Source organism: Chinchilla lanigera, unplaced genomic scaffold (assembly GCF_000276665.1).
Source record: "Chinchilla lanigera isolate Chin_1 unplaced genomic scaffold, ChiLan1.0 scaffold00038, whole genome shotgun sequence".
Classification (NCBI taxonomy): Eukaryota; Metazoa; Chordata; class Mammalia; order Rodentia; family Chinchillidae; genus Chinchilla; species Chinchilla lanigera.
In genome coordinates, this window is record NW_004955439.1 from 10146735 (window position 1) to 10158988 (window position 12254).

General features: G+C 40.5%; 2 protein-coding genes across 3 annotated transcripts in view; one reads left to right on the forward strand and one right to left on the reverse strand.

Annotated features, from left to right (window-relative positions):
• Armt1 (acidic residue methyltransferase 1) overlaps nt 1-4444 on the reverse strand; it is a 14786-nt gene extending 10342 nt beyond the window's left edge. Inside the window, exons 1-2 of the mRNA XM_005390582.2 lie at nt 4312-4444; nt 1562-1667 (exon numbers count right to left, since the gene is read on the reverse strand). Of these exons, the coding sequence (XP_005390639.1) occupies nt 1562-1667; nt 4312-4352 (147 nt within the window). The 5' untranslated portion in view covers nt 4353-4444. The remainder of the gene's footprint in view (nt 1-1561; nt 1668-4311) is intronic.
• Nucleotides 4445-4622: 178 nt separating this feature from the next.
• Rmnd1 (required for meiotic nuclear division 1 homolog) overlaps nt 4623-12254 on the forward strand; it is a 42409-nt gene continuing 34777 nt past the window's right edge. For both annotated transcript variants that reach the window (XM_005390579.2, XM_005390581.2), the window contains exon 1: nt 4623-4873. In XM_005390579.2, coding sequence (XP_005390636.1) covers nt 4720-4873 — 154 coding nt within the window. In that variant the 5' untranslated portion in view covers nt 4623-4719. The remainder of the gene's footprint in view (nt 4874-12254) is intronic.

Genomic DNA, 12254 nt, shown 5'->3' on the forward strand with positions numbered 1-12254 from the left:
AAAAAAAAAAAAAAAAAAAAAAAGAGACACCTGAGCCAGCAAACTGCCCAGCGTGGCCTTCTGGGGATAAATGTGGCACTGCTGCAGCTGCGGGCTCAAGCATCTGGGAGATCGCAAGTGGCCAAAGATGGTGGCATAGGTATGAAAGGGCACGAAAGATGACACAGAAAGGCCACCGGGAGCAGGCCTGACTTGTGTTAACATTTTCTTAGGTCCTGTCCTGTCCCTAGGACGATGCGAGAAGGGCCAGGGCAGGCAGGACAGCAGACTCCTCACTCCCAGCCAGCATGGCCACCTGGTGACTAGGACACTCAGGCCAAGTAGCAGGATACTGAGACTGGATTAATGACTACACTTCAGGTCACTCCAGTCAAAACAACTAAGATCACCATAGAAATCATGTTAATCTGCTTGAGCATATGGCCAGACATTCAAGCGAACTACCCAAATTTGTCTAAATTATACCTGAGTGATAAAGATTACACTGATCAAAATGAAATCATATTTATATAATAAGCACTGGGATGATGGCAGAAATGTCAGCATCCAAGACGAGCTGGATCTCAGCAGCAAACAACCAAAGGTGACCCTACATTATGCCAGGATGAGCATTAAAGATAATACAAGAGATTAAAAGAAATATATTACATGAGCTGGGCACAATGGCTCACGCCTGTAATCCCAGCACTTGGGAGGCTGAGGCAGGAGGATCACTGTGAGTTTGAGGCCAGCCTGGGCTACACAGCAAGCTGAAGGCAGCCTGAACTACACAGTGAGACCCTGTCTCAAAAAAAAAAAAAAAAAAAGGAAAATATTACAGCTTGTGTGCTCTCTTGCTCCATTTCAATTTGGCCAAAAAAGACCACCAACATTCTTCTAAATCTCTGTTAGCTCCAACTTTTCTTTCTTTTTTTTTTTTTTGGTACCAGCAATCGAACTCAGGACCTTGTGCTTGCCAGGCAGGCACTTGTGCCACTGAGCTATATCCCTAGCCCTAAATCTCTGTTGTCAACCCTTAAAATAAACGCACTAGTGTACACATGGTACTGAACTTGCAAGCGTAATGAGCTTTGCCTCCAACAGTAGAGTTACTTAAATTGTTCTTCACCCATTAACTAGTATCTGTTAACTAGTGTCTGTACTCTGAAAGCTGGTCTTTCCACCTTTAATCACATAATGTGTCAATCATAATGCGTATCACCTCTCACTTTGGAGTTTTGCATAGCAGTTCTCAAATCAGTAATATAAATACTGTAACTCACCTGAGTTAGACATTAGAAAAGCTTTTCTGAGCAAGTGAACAATTTAAGACACCATTTTTAACGCTGTATATATGGGAAAATACGTTATCAGGTCTGAGTAACTGACTAAATCGTTAGAACACAACTAGGCTGGAGACTGTGCTCCTCCCTGGACGACCATGGTTACGTTTCCTTTCAATGCATCACATCAAAACAGCTCTAGTCATTCTCACATCTTACATACAAGCTGAAGCCTCAAGAACCACTGTTTTCTGTTGAAGAATTAAGCAAAACAATGAAAATTAAAACACAATTCTTACCTCTCCATGGTTCTCAAAAAATTCATTTTTATGTCGATGCAATGTGTCAATAGCCCTAGTTAAGATCTGCGGTGTTCTGTCTTTAATTGTAAGATACGCAAATGATCTAGAAAACAGAGTTACACACAATATATTACTTAGTAGTTTGAACCTTAGATAGGCCTACAACTCTTCATGAAACAATGGAAAAGTTAGACCAGTTTTTTCTACTATATTAAGACTCTAAAATATTTTGCACACTCTGCTGTGTCTTGGAAGTGAAGTAGTGTTGGTGCCTCTAATCCCAGGAGTCTATTAAATCATTCTTTATCTTTTCCATTTTACTCCCTTTTCTTTTCCTAAATCAGAAACTAGTTCAACAACATGATAGGCTAGAACAAGGATTAGGCTCAAAATCAAGCTGGCTCTGGTCCCAGCCCTACTATTCACTTCATTGGCTCACAAACACGGAGACAATGGCAGTAAAACTGCTCTAAAATCTGTCCTTATGTCCAGGAACCAACTCTCCATGATGAATGTAACCATGTACTGCAAATGTGTACTGATAAAAGAACCAAAATAAAAGCTCTACTAATGTGCCTAAAGAACATAAAAGACTTTAAAATATTTATGAAATGTTTTTCTCTGTCTTCTCTGACTGTATTCTTAATCAATCTTAACTCTTTTCAAAGATTTTCCTCACTTCTATCTCTACTTGCCTTCTTACCCCATTCTGTCCATAAAAAAATTAACCTACTATCACACTCTCTCAGCTAAAAATTAGAGATTTTTCAGAAACGTTAGCCAGGCATGGTGAAGCACACCTGTAATCTCAGCACTTGGGAGGCTGAGGCAGGAGGACTACTGCAAATTAAAGACCATCCTGGGCTATACAATGACGTCAAGGCCAGATAACTACATAGCAACACCCAGTCTCAAAAAACTAAAAAACAAAACAAAACAAACAAAAACCCAAGGATATGTAAATAAAGCAAGCTAGAGGTGAGAAAAGAAAAACTTACATTTGCATTAAAAATTTTTAAGATATTCATTTTAGACATATAAAAATCTAGAGATGATCATTTGCATCGTAAGATTTTTTTAAATAAATACATGCAATTGTTAGGAAAAAAAACCAACAGGATTTATTAGATTGTGAAATTCCAGGCAGCTTTTTGCTCTTTAATTTATTTTTTTAATCAGTACATAAATATGGGGGCTGGGGATTTAGCTCAAAGGCACAGCGTCTGCCTGGCAAGCACAAGGTCGTGAGTTTGGTTCCCGGTACCGGAAAACAACAACAACAACAACAAAAAATACATAAATGTTTAAAGCAGAATATAGAGCTTAACTGATCTGTGCTTGTATCTGCAGATCACCAGAGACAAAGTAAAACCAAAAGAACTTCACGTGATAGTTTTAAAAAGAATGTCTCTGCCACTCTAATTTGGGATCGTTACACTTCCAAAACTCATTATAGTTTTTTAACGACTGGGCTGTATATTGAGTATTTCTCCAAAATGAGTCCTTGAACGATAACTATAAAACTTTAAGAAAACAAACTGCGAAAGCACATTTGGACTCTGTGATGCTTTGACTATCCTAACAGTGATTAAGTTTTAATATGCCTAGTAATTTTCAAAATTCACTATCAATACTTTGAGAGAAGGGACATTAACCGGAACCAAGTCACAGCTGAATTTTCTAAGGTACCAGACACAAAAAGAAGTGACACTCCTTCCTTGCGATTTTACTTTAATTGGCAAGTATTACTATTTTTCCACCTCCTTCCTGGATCAGATCCCTTCACCCAGAGCATAAGGTCCTGGCCAGGGAGGGATACGGTAAGGTCGGAGGCTTCTAGGTCACTCTCTAATTTATAGGATCCTGCGGGACTATGCCAGTTTAAATTCCGGAAGACCAAAACCTCTCAGATCTCAATCTACTTCCTGCCCAAATAGGGTGACTTTTTCCTAAGTGTTTTGTGCAATATTTTGAAGAACCTACTGCAGTTAGCAACTTGGCTATTCAGTTTACGCAAATGGATGTTATATTATTTTACCATCATCCATAACTTTGCCTAAAAAAATCAAAACCCACCCTATTCCTTCCCCTTTTATCCAGTTTCCTTTTCCAAGTGCAGTCAACTAGTCAAAACTATTTCAAATGGAAATCAAGAAATTGATTGATTTTTAAATAATTTATAATAAACTTGTAATTGCTCTTTTTCTTATTAGTGATTTTTACCACTCTCACTGTGCCTAACTCAGAAATTAAACACCATAGATATGTATCGGGGGAAAAACAAACTAAATATTCGGTTCGAGTTCAAGCATCTACGGGGATCTTACAAAGACAACGGGGGACCTACTTGTAGAGGCGTTTTTTCTTGTGAGATTACGGTCAGCGTCATTTCACACTGGGAATATGAAATCCCAATAGACCTGAGACGCCCAAATGTTCCAAACTTTTGTCCGCCCCTCCACAAGCTCGTTTATTAATATGCATAACTAATGGACCGCCAGGCAGAGGCTGCAGAGCCGACCCAAGTCCTAAGGCTGCGCGCAGCCCGGCACGCAGCCTCCTGCCCCGGACTCCGGGCGCCGCCACGCGAGCCGGCGAAGCCGAGCAGGCGCCGCGCGCACGCCGAGTCCCGCGGCGGGACATGAACTCGGAGCCTCTGGGGAGCGGGCGACCTCCGCTCGTCACCCTCAGCTTCCCAGCCGGGCCTTGCTTTCCGGAAAAATGGGCAGGAGAAAAGCGAGACGAACCCTACGTCCTTTGCGGAGAGAAACGAAGGCAGCTCCGCCATCCCGTCCGGAATTAACGGCCCCAACGATCGAGTCTGCAGGGTCACAGATTAACCGCAGCGTCGCCGCGAAGGAGGAGCTAGGAGCCGAGTGACGTAGCTTTAAAAAAAGTGCTTTTGAATAAAGAAACTTTATTTGTAGCGGAGCAAGTGCAAACGGTGGCTGGCTCCAGACGACGAGCTCTTCCGGGAACGGAGGCGGGGACAGCGGAGGGCGACGAGAGGAGCGGAATCAGGAAGCGAACGGAAGGCGGAAGCAGGCAAGGACCGGGAGGTCCCAGGGCTTGGGGAGCGGAAGAGGGCGCGGCTCTGGGTCACGTGGCAGGGCGGTCACGTGGGCCCACGGCTTCGGCGGACGGCCAAGAGTTCTATGCGCCTGCGCAGTTCCGGGGCTGGGCTTGCACGCCTTTACCCGAGAGACTTTGGTTCCACTAGCTGTGGGCTCCGGCGACAGTCCCGGTCCCTACAGTCCCACGGCGGACGCTGGCACCTTTGGCGCTTCCATCCTTTTCTCCTGCGGAGAGGTTAGTGCACTACCTTCTATAGCGCTTGTGTGGCCCAAAACAAAGCTGTCTCCCCTGGCGCCCGAAACCTCTCGGGTCACCCACAGATTTCCTCAGTACCGCTGAGACCCGACTCCCCAGGCAGTGGGTGATCTCTGATCGACTTAGCTGGAAGTGAATATCATTCAGTCAGCACACACTCATTGACCCCGTTTTTCAGCTAAAACGTAGTGGTAGCAGCAGAAATGAATAAGATTACTTCTAGCGTAAGGAATTGTAGGCATGCTCCCAAAGATTACCTTAGCGTCTCTTACGTCATAGTTTCGCTGTAACCATTTTCTTAATTGATCTTTTTACACTTACATAGTAGAAATGTGCCCAGGACTGAGTAGCTGCCTTGTTTCATTTTTTGGAACTCATTTTATTGGGACATTTCAGAAATACATAATGATAACATTTATCTTACGGAATTTGTACCTGTACATGATATATCTTGATCCTTCTTTTTTCCCATTGCCCTCCCCTCCCTTCAACCCCTCTTCCCCTCCTTATTTACAAAAGCTTTATTTTCACTTTTACCTTCTTTTCTTTCCCTTATGTTGTTTTCCCCTCCCCCCTCCCATGTTCCCCTTCTCATTTGAACATTTTCCCATTTCTCAATATCCTTTATGCACTTTGATCTCTATGTACACTTTCGATTTTTTCACAACAGAGAAACAATGCGATATTTAAACGTGTCTGATTTATTTCATTTAAGAGAATGATCTCATTTAAGAAAATGCACCCATTTTCCTAGAAATGTCTCAAGTTTATCTTTCTTTATAGCAGAGTAGTACTCCATTCTATAAAAATACCACATCTTCTTTAACCATACGTCGGTTAGTAAACATTTAGGCTATTTCCAAGATTTAGCTATTACAAACTGCTGCTGTAAACGCAGGTGTGCATATATCGCTGTGGTGTGATGCTTTTACTTCTTTCAGGAAGATACCTAGAAGGGGAAATGCCACATCAAATGGAACATCTAGTCTTAGTTTTTTGAGGAATCTCCACACTGATTTCCACAGTGGTTGCACCAGTCTACACTCCCACCAGCAGTGGAGAAGGGTTCCTTTTTCTCCACAGCCTCACCACTACTTGGTATTGGTTGATTTCTTGATAGTAGCCATTCTTTCTGGGGTGAGATGAAATCTTAGTGTTGTTTTAATTTGCATCTCTGGAATGACCAGTGATGTTGAACATTTTTCGTATATTTGTTGTTCTATTTCTTCATCAGAGGAGTGCCTATTCATTTTAGATGCCAATTTTTGTATTGGGTCTTTAAATTGGGGGAGTCTGATTTTTTTCAAGTTCTTTGTATATCCTAGATGTTAGCTGTTTGTCTAAGGAATAGCTGGCAGAATTTTTTTCCCATCCTGGGTTGTCTCTTTGATGTGCAAAAGCTTTTTAATAAGATGAGATCCCAGTTGTTGATTCTTCATGATATTTCCTGTGAGACTGGAGTTTTGTTCATTAAGTCATTGCCTACGTTTGGATCTTTGATCCATTTTTATTTTAATTTAATGTGTGGTGAGAGATATAGGTTTTCATCATGTGGAAAGGCACTTTTTCCAGCACCATTTAAAAAGAGGCTATCTTTCTTCCAGTGAAGGTGCTTGGCCCCTTTGTCAAGGACAATGGGGCTGAGTGCATTTGGAGTTGTTTTGTATCTTCTAATCTGTTCTGTTGATCCTCAGGTCTGTTTTTTGCTGGTACCATGCTGCTTTTTATCATGGTATCTGTGTTAGTTACTTTTCTCGTTGCCGAAACAAAATACCCAACACCCAAAGTTAAAGAGGAAAGATTTGTTTAGCTCAGTTTGTAGAGGCTTCAGTCCATAAACAACTGGCTCCAAGACAGGGTGGAACCTGGCAAAAGGGCAGCAGTTCCTGGAGGTGGAAGATAGCAAAAGCACCAAGAGAGGGAAGACAAACCTCTTTCTGTCCCTTATATTGTAGGCAGGCTACCTGCCCTAGGGTGAGTATAGCACTCACACCCTTACCCTAACTACAGCTAAACCAAACCAATCATTGGGCTGATTTACTAATCACACATCGTTAAGCCCAGCATCACACACATCTGGATTCAGCCATCTCTGAAAGAGCCCCATCTAACACTGCATGAGGCTTTGGGGGAACAGCTAGACACAATGCATAACAGTTTTGTAGTATAATTTCAAGTCAGGAGCCAGGTGTGGCTCATACCTGTAATCCCAGCACTTGGGAAGCTGAGGCAGGAGGAACACAGCAAGTTTGAGGCCAGCCTGGCCTACAAAGTTAGTTCAAGGCTAGCCTGAACTGCATAGCAAAACCTTGCCTCAAAAAAACCCTGTCTCAAAAAAAAGACAATAATAATACGTCAGGAACTGTGATGTCCCCTGGCTTGCCTTTGTTGCCCAGAATTGCTTTTGCTAATCTAGGTCTCCTCTGGTTCCAAATAAATTTTAGGATTGTTTTCTGTAATTGTATAAGGTAAACTGTTGGTATTTGATTGGGATCGCATAATTAAATACGCATAGTAATTTGGAAGTATGACCATTTTCACTATATTGATTCTTCCTACACAAAAACAAGGAATGTCTTTCCATTTTCTGATATCATCTTCAATCTCTTTTCAGAATACTGTATTTTTCATTACAAGAGCCTTTTACTTCCTTTGTTAGATTGATTCCTAAGTATTTCACTTTTTCCGATGCTATTGTGAGGAGGTAGTTTGCCTAATTTCTTTCTCAGTGAGTTTGTGTACAAGAATGCTATTGATTTTTGAGTGCTGACTTTATGTCCAGCTACACTACTGAATTTGATTATTAAGTCTAGAATTCTATTGGTGGAGTTTTATGGGGCTTCTATGCAACATATCATGTCATCTGCAAATAATAATTTAACCTCTTCCTTTCCTATCTTATTCCTTTTATTTCTTTCTCTTGTGTAACTGCATTGGCTAATGTTTCCAGAACTATATTGAATAGGAATGTGATAGTGGACATCCTTGTCTTGTTCCTGATTTTAAAGTGAAAGCTTTCAGTTTTTGACCATGTAGTATAATGTTGGCTGTTGGTTTTTCATAGATGGGTTTTATCAGGCTTCGATAAAGACCTTCTATTCCAAGTTTCTGAAGGGTTTTTATCATGTCAGATGCTGTTTCTGCATGTATTGAAATGATTGTGTGGTTTTTGTCTTTGGTTCTGTTAATGTGCAGTATTACACTTATTGATTTACATACGTTGAAGCATCCCTGCATCCCTGAGATGAATCCTTACTGGTCATGATGCATAATCTTCTTGATGACTTGCTGCATTCTGCTTACCAGTGTCTTGAGGATTTTTGCATCTATCATCATTAGGGAGGTTGGCCTATAGCTCTCTTTTTGATTGGATCTTTCCCTGGTTTTGATCTCAGGGTAATGTTTGCTTCCCTTTTTAATTTCATTACAGTTTGAGGAGTAATGGCATCATATTTTCTCTACATTTCTTGTAGAATTCAGCAGTGAATCTGTCATGACATGGGCTTCTCTTTATTGTTAGGTTTTTAATCATATCTTCAATTTCATTGATTGATACTGGCTTATTTAGAATTTTCCTATCTTCTTGATTCAGCTTTGGTAATTCATATGTATTTAGGAATAAGTCCATTTCTTCTCTGTTCTCCACCTTATTTGAATATAGGTTCTCAAAGTAGGTATTGGTGATCTTCTGGATTTCTGGGATTTTTTGTTTTTGTTTTTGTTTTTGTTTTCCGGTACCAGGAATTGAACTCACAACCTTGCAACTTGCCAGGCAGGCGCTGTACCACTGAGCTAAATCCCCAGACCCGATCTTCTGGATTTCTGATGATCTGTTGTGATTTCACCCATTTCATTCCTAATTGTGTGGATTCTTTCCTTTTTTGGATAAAGGGTTTGTCAAATTTATTTAGTCTTTCCAAGAACCAACTCTTCAATTCATTGATCATTTTCATTGTTTTCCTAGTCTCAGGTGCATTAATTTCTGCTCTGACTTTTATAATTTCCTTCCTCATACAAGGTTTGGGCTTAACTTGTTCTTCTTTTTCTAGAAGCTTGAGTTTCAATATTAAGTTATTTATTTCAGTTCACTCTGTTTTCCTGATGTGAGAATTCACCGCTACAAATTTTCCCTATAAGACTGCTTTCATTGAGTCCCTTAAGTTGTGGTGTGTTGTTTTGGCATTATCGTTTAATTGTAGAAACTGTCTAATAATATTTATGGGATAATTTCAGCTCCTTTGCATGTTCTTTGAGCTAGTATGTGATCTGTTTTGAAGAACATGTCATGCATAGCTGAGAAGAATGCATATTCTCCGGTGGGGTGGAACACTTTGTAGACATCTACTAAGTCCATTTGTTCATAGGTTTGGTTCAGTTCTGATATTTCTTTGTTGATTTTTTTTTTTTTTTTTTTGGTCTAGTTGATCTATCTTGTTTGTGACAGTGGGGTATTGAGATTCCATTACAATTTTATTAGCGCTTAAATTTTCATGTCCATTAGTATTTGTTTTATATAGTTTGGTGCACCAGTATTTGGTACAAATATATTTATGATTGTTACCTCTTCCTCTTAGAGTATTCCCTTAACAAGGATCTAGTGACCTTCTTTGTCTCTCTTGATCAGTCCTGGCTTGAAATCCACTCTCTGCAAATGGAAGAGCTGCTCCAGCTTTTGTCCAGGTTGCTGTCGCATGAAGTTTTCAGCTCACTGTGTTTTCCATCTTTCGACTTTCAGTCTATGGATTTCTTTTGAGTTAAATGTGTTTCTTGTATACAGCATATTGTTGGATCTTATTTCTTGATTCATTCTGCCAGTCTATTTCTTTTGATTGGTGAATTGATACCATTTACATTGATGGTTATAACTGATATATATTGACTTATCCTTGTTATATATACATAGATATGTATTTGTTTTGTTTTGTTTTTTGAGACAGGATCTCACTATGTAGTACAGGCTGGCCTTGATCTCACTTAGGTAGCCCAGGCTGGCCTTGAACTCACAGCGATTGTTCTGCATCAGCCTCCCAAGTGCTGGGATTACAGGTGTACACCACCATGCCCAGCCCTTGTCATATTATTTTACTGTTGTTGATTCCCTTTCTTTCCCCTCTGTTTAATTGCTTGCCTTACCTGGTAGAGTCTTTCTATTAGTGTTCATGGAGAAGTGTGGTCTCCCTTCTCTCTCTAGAATATCCTTCAGAACACTTTGGAGTGCTGGTTTGGTGGTCATGAATTTTTTCAGGTGTCCTATATCATGGAAGAATCTTATTTCTTCATAGATTTTGAAAGATAGTTTTGTGGGGTGCATCAGTCTGAGTTGGAGGCTGTTTTCTTTTAGGGCTTGAAGTACTGCACTCCAAGCTATCTTTGACCTAAGGGTGTCTGCTGAGAATTCTGCTGTGAGTCTGATGAGCTTTCCTTTATAGGTAACTTATTTCTTTTCTCTAACAGCTTTTAATATCCTATACTTGTGCTGAATTTCTGGAATCTTGACTATTATAGGCTATGGGGTAGATTTTTTTGGTCAGGCTAATTGGATTTCTGTATGCCTCACTTCCTGTGTATGGCAGATTCTTTTTCCATGCTTGGGAAGTTTTCTGCTGTTCTTATGTGAATAGGTTTTTTATGGCATTTGCACTATCTCCTTTTTCATAGACTCTGATCAACCTTATGTTGTTCTTCGCATCATATAGCAGCTGTTGGATTGATTTTTCATGGTCCCTTGCTATTTTTAAGAAATCTTTTTTGATCACTAAACACAATCCTGTCTTTTAGATTTGATATTTTGTCCTCATTTTGGTTCATTCTCCTGCTTATACTTTCAATAGAATTTTTAATCTCTTGGATATATGTTTGAATCTGTTTCATGGATTCAGTTTCTTTGCCATGTTGGTCATTCATGGTTTCCATCATTTTTCTAAACTCCTATTTTTTTTAATCTGCATATTCTCCAGATTTCTTAACCAAGTCCTTTACATGATTGTAACCTCTTTTTTTAACCTGGGACACTATTTCTGATCTGATGTTTTTTCTATAGCCTCATTCATCTGTTTTTTTACTTCCACTACTACCATTTTAGAAAATTCAGGTGGTGGTTTCTGATTTCCTCCTCGTTGTCCCCTGGATTTACCCTGGGTGTGCTGGAGGTCTGAGGTTGCATCTTGCTTCTGTGTCTTACCTCTTTCTAGTTTTAAATTTGTTTTATGTATTGATGCTTGTAAATTGCTTGTGTTGGGCAGCTCTATCACTACTATCAAGGCTTCCCTAGGAAATGTCTGTTCCTCAGAGATGTCCTCTAGGTGTAGCTGGCCCTTGAGCTTTGAGTCTGTCCCAAGATCCTACATTCCCACTTTGTTAGGGATAAAAAGTCACTGTCTCTTTGGCCCAGCACCTGATCTTTTGATACTAGACTGTGGTAATGATTATGCCAGTCAATCACAGTGTTGTCATGCAAGGAAGTACAACTGATCACAACAGGTATGACTCCCTGGCTTAAGTAGTACAATTAGCAATAGCAATAGGATCAAGCACAACCTCAAAACTGACAAACTGGGGTAATTATTAATTTTGGTACCATTAATCCCAGGAGCAAGAGCTACAATTATACTGTAACAAAATCCAACACAAATCAGGAATTTGTATTCCCCTTAGTACAGTGATTTTTACCTTGGGTGGTGGTGGGGAATTAAGGGAGATAGGGGGAAAAATAGAAAAATAAATGAAGAGAAACCTATTAGAAGCAATGTTGAGGGACAAAGGAACTCACCCAACCTTTGGGACACTGGAGAAGACAGGAAAGAATGAAGGAGCAGCCAAAAGAAGATCAAAGCAAACCAGAAAAACTAAGGACAGTGTTCACTCACATGAGAAAATCCAAAATATCAAGACAGTCAAGAAAAAAGAGGAAAAAAAAAAAAAACCAATAAAACAAAAACAAAACAAAACAAAGATGTAGAGATAAAAGGAAAAAAAGAACATTTCTCTGAGCACAAGCCTGCAGCTGTCTTCTCTTGTCTGCAGTTCTGTGGTAGTGTCTGAGTCAGAGCTCAGATCTGTGTTGGATGACCCCACCCAGTGCACAGTAGGGTTAGTGCTGGGTACAGGGCACTCCCATCCATCCTGCAGTGGGATTCTTGGCATCAGCTCTGTTCTTCCAGCCCCACAGACATGCAGGCTGATCTTGGCCTCTGGCTATGGGGCCTGAGGCTGGAGTCTTCAGCCAGCAACTCTCCAGGTGTCCCTTGGCGCTCTGCCCACATAGTTTCCTAACCCTGTATGTCTCCACACTGGTCATTCACCCAGTTGCAGTGGGCTTTCAACCTTTACACAAAGACAGCCTAAGGCCAGACCAAGACCA